This window comes from Coregonus lavaretus (assembly GCF_964263955.1).
Source record: "Coregonus lavaretus genome assembly, chromosome: 3".
Taxonomy (NCBI): domain Eukaryota; kingdom Metazoa; phylum Chordata; class Actinopteri; order Salmoniformes; family Salmonidae; genus Coregonus; species Coregonus lavaretus.
Window position 1 is genome coordinate 43,860,155 of NC_139990.1, and position 23,422 is coordinate 43,883,576.

General features: G+C 45.3%; 1 protein-coding gene across 10 annotated transcripts; it reads right to left on the reverse strand.

The window, feature by feature from the left end:
• Window positions 1-3,575: 3,575 nt before the first annotated feature.
• On the reverse strand, window positions 3,576-23,415 carry LOC311126918 (bromodomain-containing protein 9-like). Of its 10 annotated transcripts, none has more exons than XM_084158622.1 (17): window positions 23,257-23,415; window positions 22,588-22,808; window positions 22,199-22,360; window positions 21,333-21,468; window positions 20,819-20,876; window positions 15,382-15,526; window positions 14,909-15,019; window positions 14,148-14,287; window positions 9,936-10,071; window positions 8,457-8,532; window positions 6,489-6,584; window positions 6,167-6,299; window positions 5,881-5,992; window positions 5,563-5,616; window positions 5,244-5,349; window positions 4,776-4,952; window positions 3,576-4,337 (listed from the first exon to the last, which is right to left on the reverse strand). In XM_084158622.1, the coding sequence occupies exons 1-17, from the start codon at window positions 23,303-23,305 to the stop codon at window positions 4,237-4,239; spliced, it is 2,013 nt and encodes a 670-aa protein (XP_084014748.1). In that variant the 5' UTR covers window positions 23,306-23,415; the 3' UTR covers window positions 3,576-4,236. The 10 variants fall into 10 exon arrangements, with proteins under 10 accessions (XP_084014748.1, XP_084014752.1, XP_084014749.1 ...); XM_084158626.1 differs by having other exon boundaries at window positions 14,148-14,284; window positions 21,333-21,465; window positions 23,257-23,407; XM_084158623.1 differs by having other exon boundaries at window positions 21,333-21,465; window positions 23,257-23,407.
• Window positions 23,416-23,422: the final 7 nt, after the last annotated feature.

Sequence of the window (23,422 nt, forward strand, 5' to 3'; positions counted from 1 at the left end):
ATAGGACATCTACTTTGTGCATGACACAAGTAATTTTTCCAACAATTGTTTACAGATAGATTATTTCACTTATAATTTACTGTATCACAATTCCAGTGGGTCAGAAGTTTACATACACTAAGTTGACTGTGCCTTTAAACAGCTTGGAAAATTCCAGAAAATGATGTCATGGCTTTAGAAGCTTCTGATAGGCTAATTTACATAATTTTAATCAATTGGAGGTGTACCTGTGGATGTATTTCAAGGCCTACCTTCAAACTCAGTGCCTCTTTGCTTGACATCATGGGAAAATCAAAAGAAATTAGCCAAGACCTCAGAAAAAACATTGTAGACCTCCACAAGTCTGGTTCATCCTTGGGAGCAATTTCCAAACGCCTGAAGGTACCACGTTCATCTGTACAAACAATAGTTCGCAAGTATAAACACCACGGGACCACGCAGCCGTCATACCACTCAGGAAGGAGACACGTTCTGTCTTCTAGAGATTAACGTACTTTGGTGCGAAAAGTGCAAATCAATCCCAGAACAACAGCAAAGGACCTTGTGAAGATGCTGTAGGAAACAGGTACAAAAGTATCTATATTCACAGCAAAATGTGTCCTATAGCGACATAACATGAAAGGCCGCTCAGTAAAGAAGAAGCCACTGCTCCAAAACCGCCATAGAAGAGCCAGACTACGGTTTGCAACTGCACATGGGGACAAAGATTGTACTTTTTGGAGAAATGTTCTCTGGTCTGATGAAACAAAAATAGAACTGTTTGGCCATAATGACCATCGTTATGTTTGGAGGAAAAAGGGGGTCGCTTGCAAGCAGAAGAACACCATCCCAACCTTGAAGCACGGGGGTGGCAGCATCATGCTGTGGGGGTGCTTTGCTGCAGGAGGGACTGGTGCACTTCACAAAATAGATGGCATAATGAGGAAGGAAAATTATGTGGATATGTTGAAGCAACATCTCAAGACATCAGTCAGGAAGTTAAAGCTTGGTCGCAAATGGGTCTTCCAAATGGACAATATGCAAGCATACTTCCAAAGTTGTGGCAAAATGGCTTAAGGACAACAAAGTCAAGGTATTGCCATCACAAAACCCTGACCTCAATCCTATAGAACATTTGTGGGCAGAACTGAAAAAGTGTGTGCGAGCAAGGAGGCCTACAAACCTGACTCAGTTACACCAGCTCTGTCAGGAGGAATGGGCCAAAATTCACCCAACTTATTGTGGGAAGCTTGTGGAAGGCTACCCGAAACATTTGACCCAAGTTAAACAATTTAAAGGCAATGCTACCAAACACTAACTGAGTGTATGTAAACTTCTGACCCACTGGGAATGCGATGAAAGAAATAAAACCTGAAATAAATCATTCTCTCTAATATTATTCTGACATTTCACATTCTTAAAATAAAGTAATGATCCTAACTGACCTAAGACAGGGAATTTTACTAGGATTAAATGTCAGGAATTGTGAAAAACTGAGTTTAAATGTATTTGGCTAAGGTGTATGTAAACTTACGACTTCAACTGTCTGTAGCCTAGAACTCTAACCCTATAATCTTGGCATTGCATCCAACTTCATGTAGCCATAATTAGGGAGATTCCTTCCCAGGATTTGTTTCTTTGGGAGGAATTTACTTTAAAGTTATTATGTTACATACTTTTATAGCCTCCACAGAATAACGGGAACTGAAACCAGGTAGGAAATACTGTGGCAATGAAACTTCTGCTTTCTAAACAGACTCCTGCACATACTTTAAAGTAATCTGCATCCATTTGGGACGCAAACAAAGACTTTATCCAGTTGAACTTCAGTTGCCATGAAAGAGTTGATGTAGACTCCTTGTTGTGAGGGACATAAAACATACACTACATGGCCAAAGGTATGTGGACACCTGCTCGTCGAACATCTCATTCCAAAATCATGGGCAATAATATGGAGTTGGTCCCCCCCTTTGCTGCTATAATTGCCTCCACTCTTCTGGGAAGGCTTTTCACTAGATGTTGGAACATTGCTGCAGGGACTTGCCTCCATTCAGCCACAAGAGCATTAGTGAGGTCGGGCACTGATGTTGGGCAATTAGGCCTGGCTCGCAGTCGGCGTTCCAATTAATCCCAAAGGTGTTCGATGGGGTTGAGGTAAGGGCTCTGTGCAGGCCAGTCAAGTTCTTCCACACCGATCTCGACAAACCATTTCTGTATGGACCTCGATTGGTGCATGGGGGCATTGTCCGGCCAAAGTGAGCAATCGGGGGAGAAGGGCCTTGGTCAGGGAGGTGACCAAGAACCCAATGGTCACTCTGACTGAGCCCCAGAGTTCCTCTGTGGAGATGGGAGAACCTTCCAGAAGGACAACCATTTCTGCAGCACTCCACCGATCAGGCCTTTATGGTAGTGGCCAGATGGAAGCCACTCCTCAGTAAAAAGCACATGACAGCCCACTTGGAGTTTGCCAAAAGGCACCTAAAGGAGTCAGACCATGAGAAACAACATTCTCTGGTCTGATGAAACCAAGATTGAACTCTTTGGCCTGAATGCCAAGCGTCACGTCTGGAGGAAACCTGGCACCATCCCTACGGTGAAGCATGGTGGTGGCAGCATCATGCTGTGGGGATGTTTTTCAGCGGTAGGGACTGGGGACTAGTCAGGATCGAGGGAAAGATTAATGGAGCAAAGTACAGAGAGGTCCTTGATGAAAACCTGCTCCAGAAGGCTCAGGACCTCAGATTGGGGTGAAAATTCACCTTCCAACAGGACAACGAACCTAAGCACACAGCCAAGACAACGCAGTGGCTTCAGGACAAGTCTCTGAATGTCCTTGAGTGGCCCAGCCAGAGCCCGGACTTGAACCCGATCGAACATCTCTGGAGAGACCTGAAAATAGCTGTGCAGCAACGCTCCCCATCCAACCTGACAGAGCTTGAGAGGATCTGCAGAGAAGAATGGGAGAAACTCCCCAAATACAGGTGTGCCAAGCTTGTAGCGTCATACCCAAGAAGACTCAAGGCTGTAATCGCTGCCAAAGGTGCTTCAACAAAGTACTGAGTAAAGGGTCTGAATTCTTATGTAAATGTATTATTTCTAAAAACCTGTTTTTGCTTTGTCATTATGGGGTATTGTGTTTTCTCACTAACAGTGGCCAGCCATGTAAACGCAGGTAAACGCAGGGGCCTTTTAACACTGGACCAATACAACCTGCGCGATAACATCCTTTATGAGAGGACGACTTCACAAGGAGGAAAGTTGGTAGACTTCTGGGGCCGTATTTATCAAGCGTCTCAGAGTCTGATGTAGGATCAGTTTAGCCTTTTAGATCACAATGAACAAGATTACATGGACAAGGGGGGGTCTGATCCTAGATCAGCACTCCTACACTGAGATGGTTGATACATATGGTCCCTGAGCTTGTTTTTTTTATACTGTTCCAATATCTGCCCTCTTGAAAAGTATGATATGGACTTCAGTATAGATAAACAAGTTCCATCCACACAGGAAGGATAAGTTATTGAGACTCCACAGTATCATATCAATCCCAGTGCCCAAAACATTTGAAAGAAACTAATGAATGATATAGTACCATATAAAAACACAACCTGTGGCGACTTTATTCTCCTAAGTATAGCACACATACAAATAATCTGTACAATCATGATGAGCTTTCACAACATGTCTGAGGTTCATTCTCATTATTCCCGGTGTGTTGAGAGCACAGAGTCAGACAATAAAACAACCAGGGTGGTTAAAAACAGGGCTTCAGATCAGCTCCAGGTAGAAGTTTTCTCCAAGCCACATTTCTAGGATCAGATTACCCAACCCCAGACCCTAACCTTAACCATTATGACGATCAAACATTATCTGACCCCAGACCAGCGGTTAGAGGCATCTTCTACCAACTCCCTAGTAGTGTCTCTAGCAGTATCGCTATACTCAGAAGTCCTAATGTTGGACACAAACAGGCAGCATTGTGATGTCACCCAGAGACACATTTGCTTGTTTTTTTTCAAGCTACAGAAAACAATATTTTAGATAAAGCAGGTTTTTAAAGAGTTAAGTCGGTTTCATGTTTCCTTTTTTGCCTTGGAAAGTTGAGTATCATAGTATGGTGATACTGGTATTGTGACAACCCTAGTTAGAGGCAACTTGACAGTGTGTGGGTCAGCTGTTGGCTGTGGAGCCTGGCCCTGGAGACTGGAGGAACTCATAGGTCAGCTGTTGGCCCTGGAGACTGGAGGAACTCATAGGTCAGCTGTTGGCTGTGGAGCCTGGCTCTGGAGACTGGAGGAACTCATATGGGTCATGAACCATCTCAGACCGGTCACCAACACCCAGGTGTGATGGACTCCCTGTGGAGGAACACAGAAAAACAGCACCAATGGTCATTCATTTGAAAATAACAAACAAAGCACATAAATAATGTGTCTATAAAGCCTTTGAAACGTTGAAACCCATGTCTCCTTATTACATTTTACATTATATTTATTCATTTGGCAGAAGCTCTTATCCAGAGCGTCTTTCCTTATAGCTTTAAGTGACTGATGGGCGAGCCTGTAAGTGTCAACAAGGTACAAAATGGCACGGACAAACCAAATCCTGTATGTTTCTAACACTGATTCAGCCAGGCAGGTGGAGGAGCTCCTGGCTACGTCCCAAATGGCACCCTATTCCCTGCATAGTGCACTACTTTTGTGCACTATATAGGGAATAGGGTGCCATTTGGGACTCACACTGGTACAGCCAAGTAAGTGGATGAGCTCCAGACAGTGTTGTCCTGAGGTCCTTACCCAGGTGGTGCTGGTCCCTGTCTGAGGTCCCTGACAGGGAGGAGAGGTTAGAGGAGGGTCTGGAGCCTCCCCTTTCCACCTGGCCCTCCTGGAACTCCTGCAGCAGCTTGGCTGCCTCCTCAAAGTGCTGCTGGCTGACCCCGTCCTCATGCTCCGGCTCCTTCTTCACGGACTTCCCTGAGAGGAGAGGAGGGACACAGGGAAGACCATTACAGTCATACAAGTGATGAAGATGACAGGGTCTGCATCCCAAACAGCACCCTATTCCTATATAGTGCACTACCTTAGGGCTATGGTAAAGAATCATGAACTATAAAGCCTATATTACGATACATACAGTGTGTGTGTAAGTGTGTGTGTGTGTGTGTGTGTGTGGGGGGGGGGTGAAGGTTATGATCATTGACATTGATGATGAAGGTTATGATCATTGAAACCATACCACTAATTGACAACCTGTAGGATTCTCACCTAAAGAGTTGAGCATGGACATCTCCAGAGACATGTCAGAGTAGCTCTTCATGGACATGAAGTCCAGCACTGAGCTGCCCTCTCCCAGACCTGTCCCATCAGCCACCTGGGCAAATAAACACATCCGGAGGGTCAACAATGTGGGGAAAGCAGGACGGACACGGACACGGACACACACACACACACACACAACACAGAACACACACACACACACACACACACACACACACACACACACACACACACACCTCATTTTACTCCAACCACTAAACTAAACCACTGTAAGCGTATTCAGTTGAACAGCTGTAAAATACTTTACATGCATATCGTAAATGTTGCTCTTGGTTTCGTCAGGTAACGCCATGTTTCTTTTCTGAAACAGAAGATGACATATTACAACCACATTAACATAATGTACATTCACACAGCTTTTACCAGAAATTAAAAAATCTATCTGCAAATACACATGCCCCCTCTAAAACAGGACTTACTGTGCTTTTGGAAGTCATATGTGTGACTGTGTCCCCCAGATGGCACCCACACGGTGCCACGGCCCTGGTCAAAGGTAGAGCCCTATATAGGGAATAGGGTGCCATTTGGGGTTCAGCCTGTATGAGTGTGTAAGTGGGGTACCAACCTGTCTGATCTGGAAGACAGCCTTGGAGTGATCCCCTGCAGTCATTTTATCCAGGAGCCCGTCAACCAAACGCTTAGTAACGTTCCCACAACCTTTAACAAACTCCTGAATACTGGAATGAGGAAGGAGACAGCATTTACACAAAATCCTGGTAACTTTCCCAAAGTTCCCTGATTTTTCAGATATCCCAGGATTCCTGGATTTCCTTATTATTGTATCCTGATTCCAGGAATACTGCAATGGGAACTCCAGTAATGATGTGAGTGCTGCTACAGCATTGACTAACCTGAGAGCACACTGCACCCCAGTCTCGTCCCCGTAGGCTGAGTAGAGCATGTCCATCTCATCAGGCAGCAGGTCTGGGTAGATGGAGTTGTTCTGCAGGGTCTGGGTGTTATAGGTACTGCTCAGGAACGTCACTACACACACACAGGAAGAGCAGAGAAGGAAGCCTTGGAAGAAATTCTCTCTCTCATCATAGCCAACAGTATGAAAGACAGAAACTATCACTTCTAAGCACCAGAGGTCAAATTGACTTTTTACATTGTCAGGACATATATCAAACGTGTTAGCTAACAGCTAAGCAGCTTTGCACTTTCTACACATACCCTTGTGTCTCCTGTCATCTTTGAAGCCCAGTGTTGTTAATCCAGGTAGGAGCTTATTGGACAGAGAGCTCAGGTCCACAGGGTGGGTCTCCTCCTCTGGGAAACAGAGTCAGAAAAGGTACTTCCCTCCGTTTTATATGGTCCAGAACATCTTGGACATTTATCTGATACATACAGTGGGGAGAACAAGTATTTGTTACACTGCCGATTTTGTAGGTTTTCCTACTTACAAAGCATGTAGAGGTCTGTCATTTTTATCATAGGTGCACTTCAACTGTGAGAGACGGAATCTAAAACAAAAATCCAGAAAATCACATTGTATGATTTTTAAGTAATTAATTTGCATTTTATTGCATGACATAAGTATTTGATACATCAGAAAAGCTGAACTTAATATTTGGTACAGAAACCTTTGTTTGCAATTACAGAGATCATATGTTTCCTGTAGGTCTTGACCAGGTTTGCACACACTGCAGCAGGGATTTTGGCCCACTCCTCCATACAGACCTTCTCCAGATCCTTCAGGTTTCAGGGCTGTCGCTGGGCAATACGGACTTTCAGCTCCCTCCAAAGATTTTCTATTGGGTTCAGGTCTGGAGACTGGCTAGGCCACTCCAGGACCTTGAGATGCTTCTTACGGAGCCACTCCTTAGTTGCCCTGGCTGTGTGTTTCGGGTCGTTGTCATGCTGGAAGACCCAGCCACGACCCATCTTCAATGCTCTTACTGAGGGAAGGAGGTTGTTGGCCAAGATCTCGCGATACATGGCCCCATCCATCCTCCCCTCAATACGGTGCAGTCGTCCTGTCCCCTTTGCAGAAAAGCATCCCCAAAGAATGATGTTTCCACCTCCATGCTTCACGGTTGGGATGGTGTTCTTGGGGTTGTACTCATCCTTCTTCTTCCTCCAAACACGGCGAGTGGAGTTTAGACCAAAATGCTCTATTTTTGTCTCATCAGACCACATGACCTTCTCCTATTCCTCCTCTGGATCATCCAGATGGTCATTGGCAAACTTCAGATGGGCCTGGACATGCGCTGGCTTGAGCAGGGGGACTTGCGTGCGCTGCAGGATTTTAATCCATGATGGCGTAGTGTGTTACTAATGGTTTTCTTTGAGACTGTGGTCCCAGCTCTCTTCAGGTCATTGACCAGGTCCTGCCGTGTAGTTCTGGGCTGATCCCTCACCTTCCTCATGATCATTGATGCCCCACAAAGTGAGATCTTGCATGGAGCCCCAGACCGAGGGTGATTGACCGTCATCTTGAACTTCTTCCATTTTCTAATAATTGCGCCAACAGTTGTTGCCTTCTCACCAAGCTGCTTGCCTATTGTCCTGTAGCCCATCCCAGCCTTGTGTAGGTCTACAATTTTATCCCTGATGTCCTTACACAGCTCTCTGGTCTTGGCCATTGTGGAGAGGTTGGAGTCTGTTTGATTGAGTGTGTGGACAGGTGTCTTTTATACAGGTAACGAGTTCAAACAGGTGCAGTTAATACAGGTAATGAGTAGAGAACAGGAGGGCTTCTTAAAGAAAAACTAATAGGTCTGTGAGACCCGGAATTCTTACTGGTTGGTAGGTGATCAAATACTTATGTCATGCAATAAAATGCAAATTAATTACTTTAAAAAAATACAATGTGAATTTCTGGATTTTTGTTTTAGATTCCGTCTCTCACAGTTGAAGTGTACCTATGATAAAAATTACAGACCTCTACATGCTTTGTAAGTAGGAAAACCTGCAAAATCGGCAGTGTATCAAATACTTGTTCTCCCCACTGTACATCTATACAGGTTCTATGGGTGCGACCCAAATGGTAGCCTATTCCCTATATAGTGCACTACCTTTGACCAGAGCCCATAGGGTGAATAGGGCTCTGGTCAAAAGTAGTGCACTACATAGGGAATAGTGCCATTTGGGACTGTGAGTTTCCCACTGGATAATACACTAGAAAAGTAGGGAACAAACCTTCTGCTTCTGGATTCAGCTGATTCACTACAGTGTACAACAGATTGCCATCAGGCTCTTTCCTCAGGTAACCCATCTGAAAACACAGGGACACAAGAACCATGTGGTCACCGTAGTAACTAAACATAGATCTCCCCTGGCGTCCACTTTAAATGTCCAACAGTATCTAGTAAACCTGACTCAAAGCCAGGGATTCGAACCAGCAACCCTCCGCTTCTCTAACCTCTAGGCTACCAGTCATATCTGATTAAAACAGACACTGGTGCATTGAGTACCTTGGAGTTGGGTATATAGCAGTTGATTATTATACACCTTGGAGTTGGGCATATAGCAGTTGATTATTATACACTACCAGTCAAAAGTTTGGACACACCTACTCATTCAAGGGTTTTTCTTTATTTTTACTATTTTCTACATTGTATAATAGTGAAGACATCAAAACTATGAAATAACACATATGGAATCATGTAGTAACCAAAGAAGTAACCAAAGAAGTGTTAAACAAATCAAAATATATTTTATATTTGAGATTCTTAACAGACATATCTCAACATCAACTGTTCAGAGGAGACTGCGTGAATCAGTCCTTCATGGTCGAATTGCTGCAAAGAAACCACTACTAAAGGTCACCAATAAGAAGAAGAGACCTGCTTGGGCCATGAAACACGAGCAATGGACATTAGACCGGTGGAAATCTGTCCTTTGGTCCGATGAGTCCAAATTTGAGATTTTTGGTTCCAACCGCCATGTCTTTGTGAGACGCAGAGTAGGTGAACGGATGATATCACCGTGAAGCATGGAGGAGGAGGTGTGATGGTGTGGGGGTGCTTTGCTGGTGACAATGTCTGTGATTTATTTAGAATTCAAGGCACACTTAACCAGCATGGCTACCACAGCATTCTGCAGAGATACGCCATCCCATCTGGTTTGCGCTTAGTGGGACTATCATTTGTGTTTCAACAGGACAATGACCCAAAACACACCTCCAGGCTGTGTAAGGGCTATTTGACCAAGAAGGAGAGTGATGGAGTGCTGCATCAGATGACCTGGCCTCCACAATCACCCGACCTCAACCCAATTGAGATGGTTTGGGATGAGTTGGACCGCAAAGTGAAGGAAAAGCAGCCAACAAGTGCTCAGCATATGTGGGAACTCCTTCAAGACTGTTGGAAAAGTATTCCTCATGAAGCTGGTTGAGAGAATGCCAAAAGTGCGCAAAGATGTCATCAAAGCAAAGGGTGGCTACTTTGAAGAATCTAAAATCTAAAATATATTTTGATTTGTTTAACACTTTTTTGGTTACTACATGATTCCATATGTGTTATTTAATAGTTTTGATGTCTTCACTATTATTCTACAAATGTAGAAAATAGTAAAAATAAATAAAAACCCTGGAATGAGTAGGTGTGTCCAAACTTTTGACTGGTACTGTATATACACCTTGGAGTTGGGTATATAGCAATTGATTATTATATACACCTTGGAGTTGGGCATGTATCGGTTGATTCGGTCGTGTGCTTCATCTGCAGCGTGCTCCACCAGGGCCAGAACGTGTTCCTCCGCTGTGCTGTCGGTCAGGCTGCAGGCGTTCCCCTCTGGCTCATACAGGTAACTGCTGGGACCACAGAGATACAGAATGTTACTCCACAGATCACTGGTTAATACAGGTAACTGCTGGGACCACAGAGATCCACACTGTTACTCCACAGATCACTGGTTAATACAGGTAACTGCTGGGACCACAGAGATCCACACTGTTACTCCACAGATCACTGGTTAATACAGGTAACTGCTGGGACCACAGAGATCCACACGGTTACTCCACAGATCACTGGTTAATACAGCTAACTGCTGGGACCACAGAGATCCACACTGTTACTCCACAGATCACTGGTTAATACAGGTAACTGCAGGGACAAGGGCTGGTCCTGGCCATTCTGCCGCCCTAGGCCAGACCAAAAAATGGCTGCCCCTACAAGAATTATCCCAGTAAGCAAAATGATGTTGAAAAGACATCTAAAATAGGTATTTTTTTCCAGATGTTGAAGTTAGGTTCCATTTAGGTTCTGAATGAAAGGTGAAAAGACGCATTTTCCGGACGTTGAAATCAGGTACATTTTCGGTTCTGAATGAACGTTGAAAATAGCTATTTTCCGGGCATTGAAAATACGTATTTTCCGGGCATTGAAAATAGCTATTTTCCGGGCATTGAAAATAGCTATTTTCCGGGCACTGAAAATAGCCATTTTCGGGGCACTGAAATACGTTCATTTTCAGGTTCCTTTTCGGTTCTGAATGAAAGTTGAAAATACGTTTTTTTTTTTGTCTGGTCCGGACTAACTCTGAACCAATCATAGACGTCTATGTTTGGGCCAAATCAAGGCTAGTCCAGACCGGACAAAATTTGAACCAAACATACAGTGGGGAGAACAAGTATTTGATACACTGCCGATTTTGCAGGTTTTCCTACTTACAAAGCATGTAGAGGTCTGTAATTTTTATCATAGGTACACTTCAAGAGACGGAATATAAAACAAAAATCCAGAAAATCACATTGTATGATTTTAAAGTAATTAATTTGCATTTTATTGCATGACATAAGTATTTGATCACCTACCAACCAGTAAGAATTCCGGCTCTCACAGACCTGTTAGTTTTTCTTTAAGAATCCCTCCTGTTCTCCACTCATTACCTGTATTAACTGCACCTGTTTGAACTCGTTACCTGTATAAAAGACACCTGTCCACACACTCAATCAAACAGACTCCAACCTCTCCACAATGGCCAAGACCAGAGAGCTGTGTAAGGACATCAGGGATAAAATTGTAGACCTGCACAAGGCTGGGATGGGCTACAGGACAATAGGCAAGCAGCTTGGTGAGAAGGCAACAACTGTTGCCGCAATTATTAGAAAATGGAAGAAGTTCAAGATGACGGTCAATCACCCTCGGTCTGGGGCTCCATGCAAGATCTCACCTCGTGGGGCATCAATGATCATGAGGAAGGTGAGGGATCAGCCCAGAACTACACGGCAGGACCTGGTCAATGACCTGAAGAGAGCTGGGACCACAGTCTCAAAGAAAACCATTAGTAACACACTACGCCGTCTTCTCAAGCCAGCGCATGTCCAGGCCCGTCTGAAGTTTGCCAATGACCATCTGGATGATCCAGAGGAGGAATGGGAGAAGGTCATGTGGTCTGATGAGACAAAAATAGAGCTTTTTGGTCTAAACTCCACTTGCCGTGTTTGGAGGAAGAAGAAGGATGAGTACAACCCCAAGAACACCATCCCAACCGTGAAGCATGGAGGTGGAAACATCATTCTTTGGGGATGCTTTTCTGCAAAGGGGACAGGACGACTGCACCGTATTGAGGGGAGGATGGATGGGGCCATGTATCGCGAGATCTTGGCCAACAACCTCCTTCCCTCAGTAAGAGCATTGAAGATGGGTCGTGGCTGGGTCTTCCAGCATGACAACGACCCGAAACACACAACCAGGGAAACTAAGGAGTGGCTCCGTAAGAGGCATCTCAAGGTCCTGGAGTGGCCTAGCCAGTCTCCAGACCTGAACCCAATAGAAAATCTTTGGAGGGAGCTGAAAGTCCGTATTGCCCAGCGAAAGCCCTGAAACCTGAAGGATCTGGAGAAGGTCTGTATGGAGGAGTGGGCCAAAATCCCTGCTGCAGTGTGTGCAAACCTGGTCAAGACCTACAGGAAACATATGATCTCTGTAATTGCAAACAAAAGTTTCTGTACCAAATATTAAGTTCAGCTTTTCTGATGTATTAAATACTTATGTCATGCAATAAAATGCAAATTAATTACTTTAAAAAAATGCAATGTGAATTTCTGGATTTTTGTTTTAGATTCCGTCTCTCACAGTTGAAGTGTACCTATGATAAAAATTACAGACCTCTACATGCTTTGTAAGTAGGAAAACCTGCAAAATCGGCAGTGTATCAAATACTTGTTCTCCCCACTGTAGATGTCTATGATTGGTTCAGAGTTGGTCCGGATCGGACCCAAAAACAACGTCCGTGGACATGTAAATCAAGGCTGGTCCAGACTGCACCAATAAAAGAAGACCAGTTTGGACAGGAACAAAAAAAACGTCAGCGTCGGTCCGTGCTTACTGAGGTTAGCCTACAGCAGGGATGGGCAACTCCAGTCTAACACTTTTCCCCAATCCCTTGTCAACACAGCGGATGAAACTAATTGCATTCTAAACTGAAGATTATGATTAGTTGATTATTGGTGTCAGATGTGTTTTCTGTGGCTGGGGCAAAAGTGTGACACCAATCAGGCCCCAGAGGACTGGAGTTGTCCATCCCTGGCCTACAGGCCCACAATGCCCAGCTATGTGGTAGGCCTATCGTTTGTAAAACACCCCAAAAAAAGACGGCCGACCAAAAAAAGGTGCTTAGCATGCCGGCCCACAATGGAATTTTATGACTGCCCATCCATGTGGTAGGCCCACCGTTTGCAAAACAGGCCGTTGCATTGTCTTTATTACATTTTTACATTTTAGTCATTTAGCAGACGCTCTTATCCAGAGCGACTTACAGTTAGTGAGTGCATACATGTTTTCATACTGGCCCCCCGTGGGAAACGAACCCACAACCCTGGCGTTGCAAGCGCCATGCTCTACCAACTGAGCTACAGGGGTATTAGTCCTGATGACTAATCAATTTGGCTATTTAAGCTCTGAATATCAGCTACCCAACTTTATCAGGAGGGGTTATCCCGAGCCTATTTGCAATGTGTTTAAACAGCGAGAAATGCAGAAGTATATTACTTTTTCGCTATGATCAGCTCGTAAAAAATGTATGGATACAAACTTAAAACCACTGATCATGACAATTTAGCCCACGAGATGAAACTCCTGGATAGCAGTTAAGTAACCCGATTGTCCATTCCATATTGTCCATTTTACTTTGACCTGTCCTGTTTTTAGGATATGTTGTTTGTTAACATGTCAGCGCATTTTTTATTTGATTGGGCGCCATTTAGGTTAGGCTATTTGATCAGAGAATAGTGCATGATGTAAAAAGTTTATATCTCATTACATTGTCATACATTTGATCTCCAGCCTGTAGGCTATAGATAAGGCTACATTCTCTTTCTACCATATCCTACATCTTCTACATATATGTTTGATGATTTTTTTGACGGAATATTAGTGGAGCGTCGCAGCGATGGGTCTCTCCAACAGCACCCTGGAGAGGCGCGCTGGGAATGGACAAGATAAACAATTTGCGCCCCTGCCTTTGACAAAGTGGACACTGCTTATCATAGGGCGGCATCAGCGCTCACCTAAAAAGCCCATTTGCCACTGGTTGAGAGAAACTGTCATTGTTTTTGGGCAGAATTATGTGAAGTTTTATGTGTTGTTGGAGGTGCGTCTTGGTCAGTTTAGCCATAGCCACCTAATCCTGCCTAATGAGCGGGCCGGCCCACAGAGATACACACTGTTACTCTACAGTTCATGGTTATGCAGCATGTCGGATGTAACATGTAGGATACAATGAACACCATACAGTAGTGGTTTATGGGCCTCATCCGTCACATTGTACCAAGCCTGGGACAACAGAAGGGACTACTTGAGCAATGATGTCATGTGTACACATGCATTAGACCAACATCTACTGAAGTCAAGACACTGGACTAGAGATTAGGCCAGTCCATTCTACCTGATGACTTCCTTCAGATCTTTGATGTCTTTGGGCTGTTTCTTGGATTTCTTGGCCGACGCCGACTCCACGGGCACGGGGACGACCTCCGGCGGGGGCTCCTCGGACGCCACGTCCTCGTCCCCCAAAATGGCCGCCTGCTGAGAGAAATCCATGTCCTGCATGAAAGACATGCTGCGCTTCAGAGCTAACAGCCGCTCCTGTAAACAGAGTACAGAGCCACAGAGAAAGAGAGAGCCACAGAGAGAGAGAGAAAGAGAACCAAAGGGCAACACTTTATACTCCATCTACCACAACTCAGCCAGAGAGTGATGGGATGGCTGGTGGGATGGCAGGATGGGATGGCTGGTGGGATGGTGATGATTGTTAGGAGGGAAATCATTGAACAAACATCTCTCTCGAGTCACACATCTGCCCTCTATCTGTTTTTGTTGTTCTACAGTCTCCTGAATGCTCCAATGCTACATTATGGAAATATACAAGGACCTTAGAGTGTGTTGAGTCTGAAGTAAAAACACACAGAGGCAAATCTGTTTCACAAAGCCAGAGAGGAAGAAGAATGACCAACAGGTCAAATGGCATAGAGAGAACAGAAAAGGACAAGACAAGGGCAAACAGGAAGCACCAGCGAAGACATCTGTCACAGGAAAGGGAAGTGCATGAAATGGATGGGTTATGAACATCAACACGCACAACAAATCATACACTGACAATCACATTTCTATCCGGTCCTTGTATAGGACACAGACTCTACTCATTACTTTGCTCATCATCTTGAAGCCAGTGTGCAGCAGTTTCTTGGCAGCCTTGTAGTAAACTGTCTCTGGCCGGTTATACACCATGGCATTATCACACATCAGCTTGAAGTCTGCCTGCAACAGAGGAAGCAACAGCTTTAGAAGAAGCAGCTCCATCACTCAATTACAAACATAAAACTGATACAAATACTTCAACACAAATATTTTTTCAATTGAAGCAAATAAATATTCTCATTTGAAAACACTATCCATGTTATGAATGTTACCATTATGTAAAGCACACACACATTCATTTCCACAAGTTATATCAACGTGATAACACCAAGGCTCTTCCACAATGAATCTTTCACTGATTCCTGGCAACTTCTGTCCTTGTCACCTTCTCAAAATGCATTGGAGAAGAAGGTCCAAGGGAAGTCATGTTGGACCTTCTCCAATACAGTTGCGAAAGAGGCGAGGAAGTAGCATCACCTCACCTTGAACTCTGTGACGGTTTTGTACTCGTTGTCTGTGATCTTGTCGTTCATGGTGCTGAAGTCCATGGGGTGTTTGATTATCACAGAGTAACCCGGAGCGATGGCGTCTGTCACTGGGAAAGTGAAAAACCCATGGGCATCCTTCCTGGAAAGACAAGACAATCAATTAGTACCGACTGAACTGACTTTCATGTCACCAACAGGCATAATCCAGAGATGTTCGTGGATCTGTCACTGACCACGTTTACATGCCCACAGTATTCCAGATAGTAGCTCATATCCTGCTTAAGGTCTTATTCTGCCTTGAGAGCTCGGTTTTCTTTAGTTGGTTTGGTCAGGGTGTGAATTTCTATGTGTACATTCTATGTTTGTAGATCTGTTGGCCGGGTGTGATTCCCAATCAGAGGCAGCTGTCGATCGTTGTTTCTGATTGGGGATCATACTTAGGTAGCCATGTTGCCTACCTATGTTGTGGGATCTTGACTCTTGTTTGGCTTGTTTGTGTATAGCCATTGTGAGCTTGACGTTACGTTGCTTTTGTTGTTTTGTCGTGTGCTAACTTCGTTAATAAACATGTATGCATTCCACACTGCACCTTGGTCCAATCCTGTACTCTACGAGCGTGACAGAAGATCCCACCACCAACGGACCAAGCAGCGTGCCCAGGAGGAGCAAACACCCTGGACACAGCGGGAAGCAACCTTGGTAGATGTCCTCCTCGGTTGGGGAAAAATTACAGAGGAAGAATCCGTCCGTTACGGTGAGGTAATGGAGGAGGGCTGGAGTCCGGATCGACGGCGACTCCAAAATGCGAAACGACAAAGGAGACCCAAGAGGCAACCCCAATAAAAAAAATTGGGGGGTACACGGGGTGGTCGACGAAGCATTAGGAGGCCGTGAAAGGGCTGACTTTAGGGGAGGAGGCCGCTAATGTAGGGGTCCTCCAAGACCTGCGGATCAGCAGTATGAGTGAGAAGGCCACCACATTACGGGGGCTGTTAGAGAAGAGGGAGCAGGAGCAATCACTTCAGAAGGAGGCGCTGCAGGAGGCCCAAAGGGAGAAGGAGTCAGTGGATGCAAGGAGAGAGGAGCTGGCCAGGCAACAGAAGGAGCGTGGGACCATACAGGCACCCTGTTCTGCTGTGATTCACAGCCCGGTGCGAGTGGTGCCCGCGTCCCGCTCTTGTCGGGCTAACATGAGCGTTCAGCCAGGACGGGTTGTTCCTGCTCTTCGCACCAAACCAGTGGTGCGTGTCTCCAGCCCGGTACGCCCCGTGCCTGCTCCTTGCACCAAACCAGTGGTGCGTGTCTCCAGTCCGGTACGCCCCGTGCCTGCTCCTTGCACCAAAACAGTGGTGCGTGTCTCCAGTCCGGCACGGCCCGTGCCTGCTCCTCGCACCTGACCAGTGGTGCGTGTTCCCAGCTCGGTGCGGCTCATGCCTGTTCCTCGCACCAGACCAGTGGTGCGTGTCCCCAGCCCGGTACGGCTGGTGCCAGAGCAGTCCGCTCCACCGTTGTCCAGTCCAGCTCCGGTCAGCTGCTCCACTCCAGTGCCAGAGCAGTCCGCTCCACTGGTGCCTAGTCCAGCTCCGGTCAGCTGCTCCACTCCAGTGCCAGAGCAGTCCGCTCCACCGGGGTCCAGTTCAGCTCCGGTCAGCGGCTCCACTCCAGTGCCAGACGTCAACCCCTCTCCAGGGTCGGGGCCTCCCACACCAAGGTCCAGACAGGACTTGGTGCATCGCGGGGGGATTGCCGGTCCAGGCCCAGACGTCGGCCCCTCTCCAGGGTCGGGGCCTCCCACACCAGGGTCCAGACAGGGCTTGGTGCATCGTGTGAGGACTGAGAGGGGAAGCATCGCGCCGAGGTCCAGACCGGACCAGGGGTGCAACGGGGAGGCAGAGAGGGAGAGGACGTCACGCCCGGAGCCGCCACCGAGGCTGAATGCCCACCCGGACCCTCCCCTAATGAGTCAGGTTGGTGCGGCCGGAGTACGCAGCTTTGGGGGGGGGGGGGGGGTACTGTCACGCCCTGGCCTTGAGAGCCCGGTTTTCTTTAGTTGGTTTGGTCAGGGTGTGAATTTCTATGTGTACATTCTGTTTGTAGATCTGTTGGCCGGGTGTGATTCCCAATCAGAGGCAGCTGTCGATCGTTGTTTCTGATTGGGGATCATACTTAGGTAGCCATGTTGCCTACCTATGTTGTGGGATCTTGACTCTTGTTTGGCTTGTTTGTGTATAGCCATTGTGAGCTTGACGTTACGTTGCTTTTGTTGTTTTGTCGTGTGTTAACTTCGTTAATAAACATGTATGCATTCCACACTGCACCTTGGTCCAATCCTGTACTCAACGAACGTGACATATTCGGGTAAGCTGTTTACATGCACCTTTGATATCCCACTCACGAGAATCCCTGTATCCATGAATAAACTGAATATTCCTAATTTAAATTCATATGGGTTAAATGGAATAGTAACTGAAATATGGACACTGACTGTAGGACTCTAACCTCCCACATGTAGCGTAATATAATATGAACTCCTGCAGAATTATGCATTTCTTGCAGCAAAATTATAAAACAAATTTTGTCTCGGGAACAGGAGAGGATAAATATTATTTCTTTCTTTCATCATCTCTCGAGAAAATGCGAATGCGCGTGTAATGTGTTATCTTTGACACCGTTATGCAAGCAGACAGTATTTCAACCACCTAAAATAAGCACCTAAGATGAACTGAAGTCTTATCAGCAAAGTGTTTAATCATTTTCTCAGCTTTTCATTTCCTTAAAACCGGTCAAACTGATGACATTTGGACATTTTGCACAGGACCAATCTCTCCACTGTTTTGGAGTTGTTGCGTTTTCACCCCGGTCCCTAAATGCAGACCTAAACGAAACAGACAACTTTACCGGTGTTAACTAGATAACTGATGCATTCATTCTATCAATGTAAGACATTCTGGTGAGCACTACTTTATATAGTCTCCTGGGGCAACAAGTCATGACAGAAGACAAGCTGCATGTATCAAACTATAGTTGACATGGCCTACCAAATGTAGGAAATTACAATTGTCACGACTTCCGCCGAGGCTGCCTTGTATTTTCCAGGGCATAAAACAGGCGCACGGGAAAAATACTCCCGTCGATACACAATACACGAGCTCCACCGAGCTTCACTAACCTCCACAATAAACAATCACCCACACAGACAAGGAAGCAGAGGGAACACTTACAGTGAGGGAAAAAAGTATTTGATCCCCTGCTGATTTTGTACGTTTGCCCACTGACAAAGAAATGATCCGTCTATAATTTTAATGGTAGGTTTATTTGAACAGTGAGAGACAGAATAACAACAACAAAAATCAAGAAAAACGCATGTCAAAAATGTTATAAATTGATTTGCATTTTAATGAGGGAAATAAGTATTTGACCCCCTCTCAATCAGAAAGATTTCTGTCTCCCAGGTGTCTTTTATACAGGTAACGAGCTGAGATTAGGAGCACACTCTTAAAGGGAGTACTCCTAATCTCAGCTTGTTACCTGTATAAAAGTCACATGTCCACAGAAGCAATCAATCAATCAGATTCCAAACTCTCCACCATGGCCAAGACCAAAGAGCTCTCCAAGGATGTCAGGGACAAGATTATACACCTACACAAGGCTGGAATGGGCTACAAGACCATCGCCAAGCAGCTTGGTGAGAAGGTGACAACAGTTGGTGTGATTATTTGCAAATGGAAGAAACACAAAAGACCTGTCAATCTCCCTCGGCCTGGGGCTCCATGCAAGATCTCACCTCGTGGAGTTGCAATGATCATGAGAACGGTGAGGAATCAGCCCAGAACTACACGGGAGGATCTTGTCAATGATCTCAAGGCAGCTGGGACCATAATCACCAAGAAAACAATTGGTAACACACTACGCCGTGAAGGACTGAAATCCTGCAGCGCCCGCAAGGTCCCCCTGCTCAAGAAAGCACATATACAGGCCCGTCTGAAGTTTGCCAATGACATCTAAATGATTCAGAGGAGAACTGGGTGTTGTGGTCAGATGAGACCAAAATCGAGCTCTTTGGCATCAACTCAACTCGCCGTGTTTGGAGGAGGAGGAATGCTGCCTATGACCCCAAGACCACCATCCCCACTATCAAACATGGAGGTGGAAACATTATGCTTTGGGGGTGTTTTTCAACTTCACCGCATCAAAAGGGACGATGGACGGGGCCATGTACCGTCAAATCTTGGGTGAGAACCTCCTTCCCTCAGCCAGGGCATTGAAAATGGGTCGTGGATGGGTATTCCAGCATGACAATGACCCAAAACACACGGCCAAGGCAACAAAGGAGTGGCTCAAGGAGAAGCACATTAAGGTCCTGGAGTGGCCTAGCCAGTCTCCACACCTTAATCCCATAGAGAATCTGTGGAGGGAGCTGAAGGTTCGAGTTGCCAAACGTCAGCCTCGAAACCTTAATGACTTGGAGAAGATCTGCAAAGAGGAGTGGAACAAAATCCCTCCTGAGATGTGTACAAACCTGGTGGCCAACTGCAAAAAACGTCTGACCTGGGTTTTGCCACCAAGTACAAAGTCATGTTTTGCAGAGGGGTCAAATACTTATTTCCCTCATTAAAATGCAAATCAATTTATAACATTTCTGACATGCGTTTTTCTGGATTTATTTGTTGTTATTTTGTCTCTCACTGTTCAAATAAACCTACCATTAAAATTATAGACTGATCATGTCTTTGTCAGTGGGCAAACGTACAAAATCAGCAGGGGATCAAATACATTTTTCCCTCACTGTATACCATGACTAATGAGGGAATAAGGACCAGGTGTGTGTGATTGAAGACAAGACAAATGGAGTGATGATAAATAGATCGGCAGTAGCTAGTAAGCCAGTGACGCCGAACGCCGAAACCTGCCCGAACAAGGAGGGGAGGTAGCCTCGGCGGAAGTCGTGACAATAATATGGCCTACCAAATGTAGGAAATTATAATATGGCCTACCAAATGTCGGAAATTATGATATTGCCTACCAAATGTCGGAAATTATACGCAGAAACTTGTCTAAATTAGGGGTGAAAGTAACCAGTAGGCTATACGGTCAAGTATGGAATATCAACAAAATAAATTATTATGAAATTATTACGGTGGATCGAACCGCACAGGTAGCCTACTTTTTGAAGTGATTTGTTTGACAGTTAAACATCATCACACAACACCCATGATATGCGAAACTGAGGCCGATAAGATGTTTACATGCCACAGTATCCTGTCTAAGATCAACATATCCCAGGAATTTTATCCTGGTTTCTCATAACCAGGATACAAGCTGATATGATGTTTATATGCATCAACTCTAAAACAGAATACTTGAGCATTCCGAATAATAACGGGATACTGGTGTTGATGTAAACATGGTCAATGTTGTCAGAGAGCCTTACCTCTGAAGCTGGCGCAGGAAGTGTTCCAGGAGCTGCTGCCGAGGGGTGCACTCACTCTCTGAGGGAAGAGACAAACACACAATCACATCAGCACAAATTCTACAATCCAATGTGATCCTATTTTACATTAGCCTTTAACACCTCACAGATTACTATGGATGTACAATGTATGTTATGATCAAGCAATAAGGCCCGATGGGGTGTGGTATATGGCCAGTATACCAAGGCTAAAGGCTGTTCTTATGCACGACACAATGCGGAGTAATGGATACAGCCCTTAACCGTGGTATATTGGCAATATATCACAACCCCCTGAGGTGCCTTATTGCTATTATAAACTGGTAACCAACATAACTAGAGCAGTAAATATACATTTTGTCACACCCATGGTATACGGTCTGCTATACAACGGCTGTCAGCCAATAAGCATTCAGGGCTCAAACCACCCAGTTTATAATCAGTAATAAAATGTGTAATAACATGTAACAACACAGGAGAACTGCTAGATTATTACCCGGGACTGTCCTGCAAGCCCTGATAGGCCGGTCTCCTTGCTGCTCCACCTCTGTCTTGATGTTGGGGTGAAACTGGTCCATCATCTCCGGCTCCGGCTCCATCTCAAACCTCTTCCTCTTCTTCTCCTCCTGCTGCTGAGACAGACAGGCAAAGCCACAACAGGAGTCAGTGACATTGTCCTCATTAAACTACTGGAGATTGTCCTATGATCTCCTAGTTATTATGGTTAGGGTTAGTGTTAGTGTTACTGCTGCAAGTACAGTGTATGAATGAGTAATTATAATACTTGTTAGACGGTAGTAAAGGCAGTAATGTACAGTATTGCCAAACACTGTATTCTTATTTACTTCACTATCTCCAGTTCCACTATCTCCTATAGGACCAGGAGGTCCCCAGTTCCACTATCTCCTATAGGACCAGGAGGTCCCCAGTTCCACTATCTCCTATAGGACCAGGAGGTCCCCAGTTCCACTATCTCCTATAGGACCAGGAGGTCCCCAGTTCCACTATCTCCTATAGGACCAGGAGGTCCCCAGTTCCACTATCTCCTATAGGACCAGGAGGTCCCCAGTTCCACTATCTCCTATAGGACCAGGAGGTCCCCAGTTCCACTATCTCCTATAGGACCAGGAGGTCTCCAGTTCCACTATCGCCTATAGGACCAGGAGGTCCCCAGTTCCACTATCTCCTGTAGGACCAAGAGGTTTTCCGACCATGTGACCTCCAGGAAAACATTATAGGCTCTAGGGCTCAAGTAAGCTTGCTGCAAGTAAGCATTTCATTGGACGGTGTATACAATGTGTATCCTGTACATACGACTAATAAAACTTGAAACTTGAGTAATTCAAACCAAAACGTTCTCACCTCAAAACTAATACCAATGTTTGGTATCTTTGGCAGCATGAAAGGCTGGACTGCCACACCAGTGTGACTGGGCACCACACTGGGCAGGCCGACACCACTGGCAGAGGCAGTAGCAGCCTCTGATTCATTCAGATCCCGCTCTCTCTTCTTCCTCTTCTCTTCCTGTCAAAGATCACACATTCATTGATTGATTATTGTTTTTTTTTTGTGCTAGCTGTTATATGGTATGCTTTTTTTTTATGAAAGGCTGCCTCCCAAATGGCATCATATTATTCCCTTTACTGTGTGCACTACTTCTGACCAGGGCCCATATGGATCTGGTCAAAAGTAGTGCACTATATAGGGAATAGGGTGCCATTTGGGACACACATTGTTCAGCTCATACTCACTTTCCGTCTTCTCCTCTCCTCATCATCTACATGTTTGTCTTTCTCCTTCTCAGACTTTTTCTTCTTCTTCTTCTTTTTGTCCTTGTGGCGCTCTCGTTCATGGTCTGACCTGTCGTCGTAGTAACTAGAGTCATGGCCGGAGCCTGAGAGTTCTGTGATCTCACTTCCTCCCACTTTCAGCACCAGCTTCAGCGGCTTCTCAAAAGGCTTGTCCTCACAGTCTGAAAACAGAGACCACATTTAACTGAGTTATGGGTCATACCCAGCGCAAGATCAACAAGCATGATGTGTCATCATACTAGCAGAATATGTGGTGTGTGTGTTACTGTGTAATAAGTGATGATAAACATTAGCTACCCATCACAGAGATCTATCTGCTGGGCAATGCTACCACTACGACAGGATAAACTGGCTAGCTAGCGTTAATGCCAATATTATGAATACTCAATCTTGATAAGACCTGATATACATCCCTCATAATATTAATTGGTCATGCTTATGGCAGCAAGCAACATAAGTGGAGGAATCGTAAGTTAGCACTGGCACCGCAGGACGATTCAGTCAGCTGGCCATTAAGTAGGATAACGTTAGCTAGCGAACGCTGCTAGCTTGCTAGGCTAGCAAAATGGGACAAAGCCAGGCTTTGAATAGGTTTCTTTGCTCACTTACCATCAACTGTTCTCCACTCCGGCTTGTGCTTTTTATGCTTCTTCCCCATGTTTGTTGTGTTTAAATTAAGCGAAAGCGTCTAGTAATTAGATATCTGTATCTAATCATTGTTTGCAATCAAATGCGATCCGTACCCCAATAACCCGGAAGTACATTTCCCACAACA